The sequence below is a fragment of the Mastigoproctus giganteus genome, chromosome 8 (assembly GCF_048544385.1).
Source record: "Mastigoproctus giganteus isolate SK-2022 chromosome 8, ASM4854438v1, whole genome shotgun sequence".
In the NCBI taxonomy this organism is placed as follows: domain Eukaryota; kingdom Metazoa; phylum Arthropoda; class Arachnida; order Uropygi; family Thelyphonidae; genus Mastigoproctus; species Mastigoproctus giganteus.
In genome coordinates, this window is record NC_143582.1 from 222,561,975 (window position 1) to 222,577,118 (window position 15,144).

Genomic DNA, 15,144 nt, shown 5'->3' on the forward strand with positions numbered 1-15,144 from the left:
CAATGATATACAGGAATGTTTCTAGCAGGGATAAGGAGGTAATTATTCCTTTGTATAAGGCAATGGTCAGGCCACACCTTGAGTACTGTATACACGTCTGGAGGCCTCATTTTAAGAAGGATGTAGAGCTGTTGGAACGAGTACAGAGAAGGGCAACAAGATTAGTGAATGGAACAAAGGGCTGCTCTTACAACTAAAGGCTTAAATTTTGCAAATTACAGTGTCTGGAGGCTAGGCACCTGTGAGATGATCTGATTGAGATGTATAAGGCTGTGAATGGTTTGAGCATGCTCAATGCTGATGGGATTCTTCCTCTTGCTCAGAATAATCACCTGAGAGGGCATAAATTCAAATTGAGGAAAGACAGTTGTAAGATAGATGTGCAGAAGTTTGCCTTTAGCCAGTGGGTAGTTGGTTGGTGGAACAGACTTCCATCCTTTGTTGTGGAAGTTGATAGTCTAATTAAATTTATGGCTGAGCTGGACAGGTATTTGGAACGAAAGGAGGGGTGAAATGGGAGCAGTTTGTTTGTTTTTTTGCTGATGCTGCATAAGCTTGCTTTCTTGCATCATATGCATCTACTAATGCTAAATACAATGGTTAAATCCAAATGAAGGGATAAGAAGGGCAATGAGACGGCTCAACTACTAAGTTTGTTGAGCTGTTTCATCACTCTCCAAAAATTATGATTTGCTGTAGTCTAGGTAATCATTGAATTCATGAGGGGAAAGAATTTTTCTCCATTAGAAAGAACTTAGTTATCTGTTGCACACCTAAAAATTCTGATATAAGTCCAAATATTTCTTCCCTATATTTCATAGTAGCAAGCATCTTTTCTCAAAGTTGCAAAGTTGCATTCATGCAATGCACATTATAGCTGCACAGGCTATCACATTACATCTTTTGTAGCAGCCACATTATCATCAGTCCAGTTCTTGAAATCTGAATATCTACAGTCTACTTCTTGACATTCTTGCCTTGTTATAAATGAAGTCAAAAATTGGGCAATCCAACACAATTTACAATGAATCTGAATAGGTCAAGATTTCAGTATGTAGGCTCATCACATAAGACCACTGCTTCTTGGTCCAGTTGACATGTTCACAACACCAACTGAAGCAGGCTTTTCTCTATAATAAGGTTAAAAGGATACAAATTATGGGTTTTCTTGCCAGACTTGTTTAGCATCCATATACAACTGAGCTGGGTGACATAGTAAGACTGTTTTGTTATTTATAATCACCCATATTTAAATATCAGACTGAAGTGCACAATTTCACTTCATTTGCAAAGGGAAGTATGCCAACTGAACTGCGCATTAATCCACCAATACACCAATATTATGTATGATTCTTTATTAAAATGTTTATCCACCAATGTTATGTCATGATACTTTGTTAAAATGTTTATCCACCAATATTATGTCTTGATCCTTTATTAAAAATAAAAGGTTTAATAAATATTTATAATAGGGCACTCATTTGTGCGAAACACTGTATTCACCTCTAATTATTTTAAATGATTTTTTTTTTCTTTTTTTTTTGCAAGTTTGTATGCCACCTCTTTAACAACTGTATTTATCTCTCATTTGTGTATGGTAATAGTTTTTCCTGTTGTGCATAAAAGTTGTAAATAAATAGATTAAGTATGATTTGCAATAGAAATTTTTTAAATCAAGAAATGGTTCTAAAAATATCAGTTGCTGATGTATAGGTTAAAGAACAACAGCTTCAAGATCTTGTGGAAGCCAAATCAGCAGCATTACAACAAGCTGACCGTCTTATTAGTCAGTACAAGTGTCGACAAGTCCAGCAAGAAGCAGAGGTATTCAGTCTAATTATTTTGCTAGTGAATCCTAAATTAATAACCTTGACAATAACCTTTCCATATTTCTTTCCTGCTTCTATTTAAAAAATACATCTTAAATGAAAACCGATTAGATGCGTCTGTTAAGCCAGATGGTCCTGCACTTCCCTTTCATATGAGCAGGAAACTGTTTGGATTATTTTAAAGAGGTAGTTTTAATGTAATTTTATGGTTTGTATTTAAATGTGTGAATAATGCTAATTTTCTCTGCTTGATCTTATTTAGTAATTTGTACTTGCCATACTACAATTAAAACTAACAAGTGTACTTTGACAATTATGATCTATACAAGGAAAAGTCAGGGCAGCTTTTAATGTTTTCTTTTATACTCTTCAGTAGCCACTGGCCAGAGAAGTATACAACTTCATTGTTATGCAACTAAATTGAATAGCACTCAATTAACTGTGCATTTTTAATGTTATTATTTGCAAAATAATGATGCAAGCAAAGAATACAGCATCATCCAAAAAAAAAAATCATTTTTGTAGCACTGTACCAGTTGAGTCACAGGACATTTGTATAATGACTGTGTTTCTCAGATCCATTGAAATTGATCTTGTTCAAGAGATAATCTGACAGGACCAAAGAGTAATGTCTTTATTTACAAAGACATTAATATGTATCATGCCTGTGGTTATGTGATACCTCGAAATTTGACAACAGATCAGATTGTAATTCTTCTTGAAGCATCAGAACACGCCCACATCAGTAGGGAGTTAATCAACATTCTATATGGATCCATATCTTCTGAACAGGGTCATTGCAGGAGATGAAACATGGTACTGTGTGTACATTCTGAAAAACAAAACATCAAGGCATGCACTGGAAATCTTCATTATACACAGTGTCTTTTCAGGTGACCTCTCAAAGGGCAAATGATGCTGTAGGTGTTCCTCAGCTACCAAGGCATTCACCCACATGCTCATAGTTTTATTCATTTATTTGTACAATTAAACCTTAATAATTTAGACTAACAGGGAGTAGCAAATTAGTGAAAAGTTTGAATTTATAGAATATAATTATATTTCAAAAGTGTGTGAGTGAAGGAAACAAATATCCAAGGATTACAATATTTTCACAAAACATGACATTGAAATAAAAAGAATTGATTTGTGGAATTGCTTAAACAAGGTCTTTTCAGCAAGCCATGTACACAGATCTTGTCTTTTTTGCAGCACATACTTTCAATTCACCGGACTTTTAAACTAAAATAACAAAAGATAAACAGTTGAAAAGTGATTCCAAAAATCATTTCTTTTTGTTTCAACACAGTATAGTGTTGTGAGTAGGCTGTAATCCCTGAATATTTGTTCCCTTCACTTCCTGCTACTTTTGAAATAGTTTCTGGTGGGCAGCACAGTTCTCTTAGAAGGCTCTTCTTCTCTCCCCAATCCCACCTATATCTCTTTGTGAGATATCCAAATGGCACTTCTCTAAACATTATTATAATTATGATAGTTCACTGGTATTTCTTGTGGAGGAGGGGGTGAATTTCCTCATCCCAGATCAGCATTTTATTGTATTTCTCAGAGTTCCAAATGACCTGGAGTCATTTACCATCTAGCCAATTGTGAATATTCCACTTGTGGATATAAAAATAGAAAAAGAACTCCCTTGTGCTGTAATTTTCATTTCAATCTTTTTAGCTACATAAACATACATGCATAATACAGCTATTGTTTTCACCATGTCCATCCATTTGTTATTCCAACTAAATGTAACGGCTCAATTCCCAGCAGATGGATTTTTGTGAAATTTTATATTCAGGCCTTTTACAAAGGTTTGTCAAGCCGTTCTAAATTTTATTAAATTTGGACTAATAGATGTCTGGCAGTTATTTCTTTTCAAGATATTGAATCAGAGTACACTGATATTCCTTATCATAGCCAAATTCGATGGCTTAGCTTAGGAAAAGTTCTTCGGCGAGTATGGGATCTGAAAGATTGACATCATTCTATTTTTAAAACTGAAAAATATTATGGACTTACTCGAATTAACTGATAATAACTGGATTTGTGATTTTGCATTTACCCTGGACATCGTGACACACTTAAATACTTTCAACACCGTGTTACAAGGGAAAATTTTATACGCCTTAAGGATATGGTAAAAAGTTTGGATGGATTTCAATTAAAATTCCAGTTGTTCCTTCGACATTTATTGATTAACAAGATAGAACACTTTCCAACCATGAAGTTGCTGAAGATTACAGAAAATAAATTTGAAAAATATTGAAATTATCAACGCTTTGAATGACGAATTTTCACAAAGATTTGGCGACTTCCGAAAATTTGAGACAAGTTTGGAAATAGTGCGCGACCCGTTTTCAATAGAAATTGATAGTGCACCGAGTGAACTACAACTTCAGATTATAGATCTGCAGTGTGATACCGATTTAAGGGAATTGCACCGTCGTGAGGAAATCTGTAAATTTTACAATACTCTTAATTTGGACAAATTCGACGAACTTAAAGATTTTGCCCGAAAAATGTTGGTTATTTTTGGATCAACCTACATATGTGAACAAACATTTTCCATCATGAATCTAAATAAAAATTCTTTACGATCAAGCATCACCGATGAACATTTACAAGCAGTTTTAAGAATCTCAACTACAAAATTAACACCCAAAATTAAAAAAATGTTAAAAGATGTAAAACAGTTCCATTCATCTCATTAAATTCTTGGTTGTTAGAGAATAATTTTTTTTTATGTTATATTTCTTCTTCATGATAACAAATAATATATATATAAAAATAGTATTTTACGTGTGGCCCACTTTCTTTTCGAATTCTTAATGTGGTCCTTCAGCCAAAAAGTTTGCCCAGGCCTGGTCAAAACTGACTCACCAGTAGAGCAGCTTTTGAATGTACTTATTACTTATATGTGAAGTTATTCAGAAAACTTCCTTGGCATGGTGGGGAAGGGTATATTTCATTCTTAGTTGGATTTTTTGTTGTTACTGTCAGTGTCAAGTACATTTGATGCCAGTACCAATCATTTCCCCTTCTTTTCCCGATGGGTGGTTTTTTTTTTTTTTTTTTTTTTGAAATTCCTGATATTTTGTAGTATCTGCTGTTTTGGAATATCCAGGTCCATTTATGAACTAGGTTATTTTTAATAATTTTCCATGTATATTTTAATTTGATTTAATTTCCTTTTCCATACATTTTTCCATCTCTGCTTGCCCCATTTCAACTTTTTCATTTGAAGGTGCTATATGGAGATGATCTTTGAAGAAGTCTACCTAAGCTGTGTGTGTGTAGGCATCCAAAAATACTATAATAATATTATGGATAATCTTTAGTTCCAAGGTTGAAATGACAGTAAAAAGATTGGAAACCTAAAATACTAGAACTTAACTCTCAATTGCTTGTGTTAATGGATAAGATTAATTAAAAACCTGTTTAAAATTAAATCACATAGAGGAAAGTGCACCTTTCTCAATGCTCATCATATGGATTTCACTATATTTTGTCAATTCTTCACTTATAAAATTATACAAAACGTCTGAATATTAAGTTTATTTTTACTGGCCTTATTAACTAACAGTTTATACCTATATCAGTGATTTAAAAAAAAAAAAAAAATATATATATATATATATATATATATATATATAAATCAGAGAGTGCTTTTTCTCCTTTAGTATATGAAGTTTTTAATTTGATATATCCGTCTCTCTGTAAAATCAAATACCCAGTGAAGTTTTAAAGAAAGCCACTCTTTATAAATTGTATTTCTTTTGTGTTCTTTCTTAAATTTTAAGTCAATTGTTTTCAGGGACTAAGGTTGAGAAGTCTTTTAAAAGAATCAGAACGGCGTAGTGAAGCAGCAGAGGACCAAACAAACAAGGTAATTTAATTGTTAAAGAAAGTAATTTAACTCTTGCATCTGTTTAATAAAATAAATTATATCTAAAAAAACAATAAAAAATTGATTTTTAGATTTTTGTTGAATTGAAAATGGTGTTTTATTAATTATGATTTATAAAATTTATCCATCTTTCCTATTGTTTGAAATTTCTTGTGCTATATGCATTTCTTTACTTTTCTGTTATATCAACCCCCCCCCTTTCCTGGCAAACTTCCCCTTGGAAAAAAAAAATTTCCAAAAGATCACATGTAAGTACAAAGAGACAAACTATATGTCACTGGTGCAGATATATTACCCATGATTCATACAACCCTCCCAACCATGCTAAAAAGTGTTTGAGGAGGGGGAATGAATTATGGGTAGAATAAAAAAAAATTTCATCAGTTAACCATTTAAAGAAAATTGTTGGGGAAAGGTATATGGGGGGATAGTTTTAAATTCCCAAATTTTAAAAAGTGGCTTTTGTTAGGATCCAACTGATGGTCAAAGGATAAAATTAACACTCACACTATATTTAGTATTCTCATCAAATAAGGTGTGGATATTAAATAACAAGACTGTTGAAAAAAAAAAAAAAAAAAAAAAAGTTATTAAAGAAGTACAGAGTTGTTAAAATTAAAGTATCCCTATGTAGAGGGCTCTGGAGCGAGTTCTAAAGCTCATGCTGAAGAGTAATTTGGACAACAGGTACGATAAAGAAAGCACTCGCCATTTATTGGAAAAAAAAATTAGTTACAAAATTTGTCACTATATGGTGCTGTGGCAATGCAAATCACTTGAACGGCGCTACAATTGTTCAATGTGTCCTCCATTTTGGTCAACAGCAGTTTCCATTCGAAGAGCAGCATTTTCTACAGCAGAACGTAACATGTCAACTGGAATAGCCAGCACATGACATCTAATGCTGTCTTTCAGATCTGCCAGAGTTTGACATCCTTCCCGATACACCTGTTTCTTCAAAAAAACCCACAGCCAGAAGTCGCAAACATCTACTGTATGGGGGTGAGGTCCGGTGATCAGGGCGGCCAGGATGTTTGGAAACAACGACTGATGATCCGTTCATCTGTAAAGTGTTGCCTTAGCAATCTTTTGACACAACGGTAGATGTGGGGTGGCGCACCATCTTGCATGAATGTGGTATCCTGAAGGCACTGTTGTTGCAGCTCTGGTATTGCGAAATTTGCCAACATTTTATAATATCACTGTCCAGTGACAAATAAGTGCGGGATCCAGTCGGTGTTACCTGTTCAAAAAAAAATGGCCCAATCATGAATGTGGCTGCAAATCCACACCACACTGTCACTTTTGGAGAATGCCAAGGGTTTTCTGTTGCCAAAATGCGACAGTTGTGCGTATTCACTTGTCCATTTAAGCAGAAGTGGACTTCATCACTCCAAAGGATGTTCCATGGCCAAGTGATATCCACTGTCGTTCATGCCAGAAATTGAAGTGCGTATGTGAAACAAATATCTGCATCACCGTGCTTTAGCTGCTGTAGCATGTGCATCTTGTAAGGATAGTACCGCAACATCTGATACGTTACTAGCCTTACAAGTGCCTCCATAGCCAGGTGGGCAGGAGCAGCAGTGCGTAGCACACGCTTCTTGATTAGACCGGGGTTCGAGCCCATGCCCACCAAATACTGAGGATGCGGAAAGGTCAGGGAATGACCACCGCATATCCCCGGAGCAATATGGCCTTAGTTGCTAATGCTCCTAAAAACCAAATAACAAACAACAAGTAGCCTTACAGTGGAATCCGGCATGTCCACTTCACGAGAAACAGCTGGCACACTTGCACTACCACATGGAGATTGACTTGATAAATCCACGACAGACATGACCACATCTTCAACACAGGAGGAGTCCACTTGTTTTCGACTTCTACCTGGTTAAACACCAAGATGTCCTGTCACTTCAAATTTTGCAATCATTTTGCAGACAGAATAAACAGTCATAGGTCCACGCCTTCTGATGCCAGAATTCTCTGCTAGCTGCAGCTGCGTTATTGCTATTCTGATAGTACAACTTCACTAATAGCACCTTTTCCTGCAACATTGTTAGCATTGCTGCTGTAGTACAGGCAAACATCTACTTTATGATTTTGAAGAGACTGCTTTGCTTTTATACAGTACAGTAGAGCTGAGTAGTGGCGCTGTGGCAATAACGTAAGTTATTTGCATAATCGTAACTAAGATAGTTACGCGCCATACAGTGACAAATTTTGTGACTATTTTTTTCTTTTTTTTTCCAGTACATGGCGAGCACATTCTTTATTGTATCTGTTGTCCAAATTTCTCTTCAGTATGAGCCTTAGAACTCACTCCAGAGCCCTCTACATAGGGATACTTTAATTTTAAGAACCCTATACTTCATACCTTACAAATTATCCCCTTCAAAATGATGCCTTGGGCTTACACTCACTATTCCTTACATTTCTATAAGCACTTTAAACACTTTGGTCAGTTTTTTTTCCTGAATGTTTTCTATAGATTTAAAATGGGCTCCGTTAAGTACACTTTTCAGTTTAGAGAAGAGAAAAAGTCATAAGGGGCTAGGTCTGGCAAATAGAATGCATGGTCACATGCAAGTTTATTTGTGATTTTTCCAGCAAACACTGCAAAAACACATGGTAATGAAAATCTGTCTCGCTGCAAAGTGATCGAACTTGTTGGAATGTGACTTCACAAACAACTAGGGAAGGATTCAAGGTCAACTGCTGTTCTTTTTTTTTTTCCACAGGTGGTGCTTGGTTTGTTAGCAGCTGATCGGCAGTGCGTTTACGCTCTTTTAACATGACAGAGATGTAGACAATCCAAATAATTGATGCTGGGATTATTAATCAAACCAGGGTTGACCACAATACTGTTTTGACATCAGGGGAAAAACTACTGTGTAAATAGAAACGTACCAGATGGCAAAAAGAACACTTACAAGAAGAAATATTTCCAAAGTTTTTAAATCTAAAAAATGATTTAATCAAATAACAGAACCAAAAACTAGGGCAGTGCAGTGAGACTTAATGAAACTAGGAACACTAGAATAGCAAAATACAAATGTATAACAGAAACCTTCAGTTATACATTGACATGTCTATTTTTCACCATTAAATATAAAAATAATATTTTACATTAGAAATGTTGAGGGAAAAAAAAAATTTAAAATGATATTTACCATAGCAATAATAAATCATTGAATGAAATTTTTTTTTATTATTACACAGGCTACTTTGCAACAAATGCAGCTACAAAGGAAACTAGAAATGGCACATCAAGAAATAAGTTCTTTGGAGCAGCAAAATGAAGAGCAAAAAGAAACAATTGTGGAACAGACACAAAAGTAAGAATTGTTTTATTCTAAAATATGATAATAATAATAATAATAACCATATTAATAACTATATTTATCACTGAATCACTGAATTATACAAAATTAGGAAACTCTGTTTGAACATTGTTTTCATTATCTTTCATGATAAATAATAGTTAATTTAAGATCTTAAAATGGTACTAAAAGTGCTCTTTAATAAAATATTTAAAACATTTGTCTTATATCCACAATCACCTTTGTCCTGGACAACAAATCTTACCTTATTCTCTTCCAATGAAGATATGTTACAAACACGCCAAGATGAGTTAATGTAAAAGTTACTTATTAATTATTTATTTTAATTTTTGTCTATCCTATATTTGTAATTTTAAATTGGTACATTTATGGTTGTACTTTTATTTAATAGAAACCTGTATTTAAAAGAAATCCTTTTATTTATTTCAGGCTTCACTCTCTGCAACTTGCTCTAGACAACTTACAAGTGGAATATAATTCGATCTCTGAGATGAATGCCATGTTACAAAGACACAGTGAAACTTTGAAACAAAAACAAGATGTGTGAGTAATTTAAATATGTGAAATTTTGTTCAAATAGCCATAATGAACTCTTTAGGATGTAGAGGGCTATTTCGTAGATCTATTTTTTTTAATCAGCCATTTTAAAATTCTGGTTTGCTCATCCCAGGAAGACCAACAATTGCCATAAGGAAATCAGAGAATTGTTTTTATTTATTTGTTTATATCAACAACTCAGCCTGTGCAGGAAGATCCATGGAGATGTGAAATATTCTAGAAAATAGCATGATTTTTGCAAAAAAAAAAAAAAAAATTCATAAAAATTAACTATTACAGTTATGAACATGAAATCTTATATTTGCAATGCGAAAGATGATATTTTTTGGGAAAAAATAATTGAAAAATATTAATAAGTATATTATAAATCTTTTAAGTCTTTTTAAAAAAATTTATAAATGCAAAGCAAAAAAATCACTACAATTGTAAATATAATATTAAAATTTCCATAAAGCTTATGCAGTCAGACCTCTTTAATGAACTTTCATAGAGCGAATTTTTCTGTGTAGCAAACTTTTTTGATTTCCCTTTGGTCGTTACATTAAAAATAATTGCCATATAATGAAGAAAATTTCCATATAACGAACTGATTTCGAAATACCTGGGTATGCACACCTCTGACCTTTAGGCAATAAAGCTGATGCTGTAGAAAGCACAAATTAAGAGCTAAAAGGATTAAGAATTAATCCCTTTAGCTTTTAAAAGCTAAAGGGAGATTATTTCCACAAATTAAGAGCTAAAACATTCTACTATTTAGTGGTGTCCGTAAAACCCTGCAGGAGGAAACTGGCCAACCACAGCGCTGGATAGAAAAAGATGGAAGGTTTTGGGAGAAGCCTTTGCCCAGCAGTGGGTCAGCATTGGCTAAAAAGAAGTAGGAAAACCTGTACAACTTATACACAACTGTCCCGAAAAGTCGCGCTGGTCAACTGCTATCTATGTGTCCACAGCCATTGGCAAATATTAAGGACATTGACTCTGGTCATCCTATTAGAGAATTAAGAGGGAATGATTTTCTTTTATCCCAGAAATTCATCTGTTGTTTCGAAAAAACAAGTCATTTAGCATTAGTAGAGGCATTTGATGCAAGAAAGCAAGCTTATGCAGCATCAGCCAAAAAAAAAAAAAAAAAAACCCACTTCCACTTCACCCCTCTGTTCGTTCAAAATACATGTCCAGCTGAGCCTTAAACTTATTTAGGCTATCAACCTCCACCACAAGGGATGGAAGTCAGTTCCACCAACCAACCACCCGCTGGCTAAAGGCAAATTTCCGCACGTCTATCCTACATCTGTCGTTCCTCAATTTGAATTTATGCCCTCTCAGGTGATTTTTCTGAGCTAGAGGAAGAATCCCATCAGCATTGAGCATGCTTAAACCATTCAAGGCTTTATACACCTCTATCAGATCACCTCGCTGGTGCCTAGTCTCCAGACACTGTAATTTGCAAAACTTAAGCCTTTCTTCGTAAGAGCACCCCTTTGTTCCATTCACTAATCTTGTTGCCCTTCTCTGTACTCGTTCCAGCAGCTCTACATTCTTCTTGAAATGAGGCCTCCAGACCTGTATACAGTACTCTAGGTGTGGCCTGACCATTGCCTTATACAATGGAATAATCACCTCCTTATCCCTGCTGGAAAAATTCCTGTATATCATTGACAATACTCCATGAGCTACTCTTGCAGCCCATCTGCACTGCTCAGAGAACTTCATATCTGCCTGCACAACCACCCCCAAGTCCCTTTCATTCTCTACCACTGTCAGTGTAGTACCACAGAGTTGATACGTTGCTCTGGGGTTGCTGTTTCCCATGTGTAGTACTTTATATTTGTCAATGTTAAACTTCATTTGCCACCTCTCAGCCCATCTGCTCAACCTTTCCAGATCCTGTTGCAGCAGCATAGTGTCAGTAGTGTCCTTAACAACCCTGCCAACCTTTGTATCATCTGCAAACTTGGACATTAAGCTTGATATACCATCATCAATATCATTTATAAATACAGAAAACAATAATGGACCCAACACTGAGCCCTGAGGGACTCCACCAATAACATTAGTCCACGATGATCAGTGTCCATTGATTACCACTCTCTGTCTTCTCTCCCTCAACCACCCCTTTATCCATAGCAGCAATTTGCCTCCAATGTCACACTGCTCCAATTTGTGTAGCAGTCTTCCATGTGCAACAGTATCAAAAGTCTTTCTAAGATCCAAGTATATAATATCAAAGTTATTCCCTGCATCCAGTTCTTTTGTGACTGCATCATAGTATCCAATCAAGTTGGTCAGGCAAGACTTCCCCTTAACAAAACCATGCTGTGTTTGAGCTATAACTGAAGTCTTGTCTAAATGATCCTGCAGTGCTTCTTTAACCAGTGCCTCCATTAATTTTCCTGGAACAGAAGTTAAGCTCACAGGTCTATAATTACTTGTGTCAGCCTTTGATCCTCCTTTGTGAATTGGGGTCACATTTGCACATTTCGTCTATGGGTACCTCCCCTGAGTCCAAGGAAGCTCTCATAATTATGGCTAAGGGTTTGCTTACTTCCTTTGCTGCCTCCTTTAATATAACTGGATAGATCCCATCCACCCCGGGTGCCTTTCTTGTGTTTATCTTCAACAGTTTCTCCTCCACTTTACTCCCAGTTATTTCAAGATTCTGTAGCTTACTGCTAGAGTTGAATACACCTCTGGCATTCCCCTTGCTGAATAACTCCTCATGTGTGAATGTCGATGCAAAATATTCATTTAGTTTGTTAGCTACCTGAGCAGGATCATCAACAGTTGACCCATCAATATCAAGTGGACCAATCTGATTCATCCCCTTCCTTCTAGAGTTTACATAAGTAAAGAACTCTTTGCTGTTTTTCTTTGCATCCCTTGCCAAGGATTTCTCGTAATCTGCCTTCGCCTGCCTAACCTCCTTTGTAACTTGGTTGCATATCAACTTGTATCTATCATAGGCTTCTGTGTCATGTGTTAATTTGTAAGTATCCCATGCATTTTTCTTCTCTGCCATATGCCTCATTAGTTCATCTGACATCCATTTTGGCCTAAACCTTGAACAATATTTCTTAGTTGGTATGTAAAGCCTAGTAGCTTCCAAGATAAGTTCTTTGAATGCTTCCCATTTTGAATTTGCTGTTGGTAACATCATCAGTTGGTCCTACTGTATAGAATTTAAATACTGTCTCAGTCCATCGTAGTCGCCTTTACGGAAGCAATAACCCTTCCCTTTACCCCTAATGGTAGTTACCTCTTTGAGTAAATCCCACTTCAGCACACTGTGATCACTGCCACCTAGTGGTTCATTTATCTGCAGATTCTTAATGCATGAAGAATCACTGCTGATAATCAAATCAAGAGTATTACTCCCTCTAGTTGCCTCCTGAACATGCTGATGTAGAAAACAATCATCCAATAAATCCACAAAAGCCCTGCTAGTGTGTGAGTAACCAGCCCCCAAATTCCAGTCAATATCTGGGAAATTAAAATCTCCCATTATAAGACTCTCTGATTTACTGGCCCACTCTATTTCCCTGTACAGTTCCTTATTATACTCATCAGAGTCATTAGGCCTATAGCACACTCCTACTCTCAATTTTGATCTCCCAATGCTTATGTCACACCAAACTGACTCAACACTGCACTGTCCAGCGATGTCGACTGGCTTCACTTCCTTGGTTTTTATGTGTTTCTTAGCTAATAGCATAACCCCTCCCCCCCCCTTCCTATCCTGTCTATCCTTTCTGTAGACGTTGTACTCCCCAAATTGCAGTTCTGCATCCCTTATATCTGTGTGACACCACGTCTCTGATATCCCAACAATATCTGCCTTTGATGTTTTGAGCAATACCTCAAATTCATCAAATTTATTTACTAAACTCCTAGCATTGGTGTACACGCAAGTATACCTGCACCTGTCTCTATTCTTAGCTACCCTAACACAACCCATGTGTTTACTTGTACCGCAATGGCTCCCAGCAGTCTCTGAAATACCATGCATCTTGTTTTTCAGGCTTCTGCTCATTCTAATAGAAGCAGTGCAAGAATCTCTTTCACCTCTGCCAGTGGCTACTGTCAATCTATTGGTCTTTGTCTCCCCCCAAGCTAGCAGTTTTCCGACCCACCTAACACTGCCTCGATAGCATCAGCAAATATTCTTGTACCCTTTCTATTTAAGTGTATCCCATCCCTGTAGAAGCAATCTCTCATTTTAACAAGTACAGTCCAGGCTGAAAAAAATTCTACCCCTTGAGCCTTGCACAATCTTTCCAGGGCCGAATTGATCGACAAGGCTCTCATCATATACTCCCTCCTATCGTGTCTGGGCAGAATTGCAGACACTTTCAAATGTGGATGACCTAAAGTCATCCACACTTTCACTAAATTTCACCAGTACCTGTTTACATGGTAGGTACAAGTGGTCCCTAAATCAGTTTTGTTTCAGCTGATGTGCAAGTAACCTTACGCTGTCTAAGAGGAAATCCTTGAGTGTGTTTAGTCTCAAACTGTTTGAGGAAACGGGACCCAGTCGGAAGTGTGTGTTATGCCTTTGTGAAGATGTAGATGAAGTTTTTTAAGTGGATGAAGTCGATTCAAGACCAAAACATGTGGCATCTCCGTAGCCAGGTGAGCAGGAGCAGCAGTGCGTAGCACACGCTTCTTGATTAGACCGGGGTTCGAGCCCCTGACCACCAAATACGGAGGATGCGGAAAGGTCAGAGAATGACCACCGCATATCCCCGGAGCAATATGGCCTTAGTTGCTAATGCTCCTAAAAACCAAATAACAAACAAACAAACAACCAAAATATGCCGATATCAGGGCCATTAATAAAACAAAAGTCTATGGAGTATGCATCTTTTCTGGGTCATAAAACATTCCAAGCCAGTTCTGGTTGGCTGGAAAAATTTAAAGAGCACCATGGGCTTACTCAAAAAAGGTATTTCTGATGAAAGTGGAGTTGCAATCAAAGAAGGCTATACCCATTGGATAGAAACTGTTTTGAAAAATAATTATGGAGGACTATGAGCCCAAAAACATATTCGTTGATGAAACATGTCTGTTTTTTAAATGTTTGCCAAACAAGATGCTGACTTTTAAAGGTGAGGAAATATTTAGGTGGTAAAAATAGTAAGGAGAGAATTACAATCTTGTTTGGTGCAAATATGGCCGGTAGCGAAAAACTGAAGCTTTTGGTAATAGGAAAAGGTAAACAACCCCGATGTTTCTAAGGAGTAAAGTTGTTAGAGTTGGACTTTATAAATAGGCACACTATAAGCACTTAAATTGTTGAAAGCTACCAAATACTTATGTGACAACTTATGCATTTTTTTTTTTTTTTTTTTTTTTTTCATGACCAATCCACAACCTTTCTAGACAAACATTTGGAGCGAGTGGATGGGTGAAATGAGAAGGGTGTGTGTTTTTTTTTTTTTGACTGATGCTATGTAAGCTTGCTTTCTTGCATCATGTGCACAACTGGTAAAGGTGAAAT

At 36.2% G+C, this 15,144-nt stretch overlaps 1 protein-coding gene across 1 annotated transcript in view; it reads left to right on the forward strand.

Annotated features, from left to right (window-relative positions):
- The window catches only part of LOC150082356 (protein CIP2A-like), a 105,000-nt gene that overhangs the window by 83,437 nt on the left and 6,419 nt on the right, over positions 1-15,144 (forward strand). The window contains exons 17-20 of the mRNA XM_090380494.1: positions 1,714-1,824; positions 5,650-5,721; positions 8,965-9,080; positions 9,516-9,629. Of these exons, the coding sequence (XP_090236620.1) occupies positions 1,714-1,824; positions 5,650-5,721; positions 8,965-9,080; positions 9,516-9,629 (413 nt within the window). The remainder of the gene's footprint in view (positions 1-1,713; positions 1,825-5,649; positions 5,722-8,964; positions 9,081-9,515; positions 9,630-15,144) is intronic.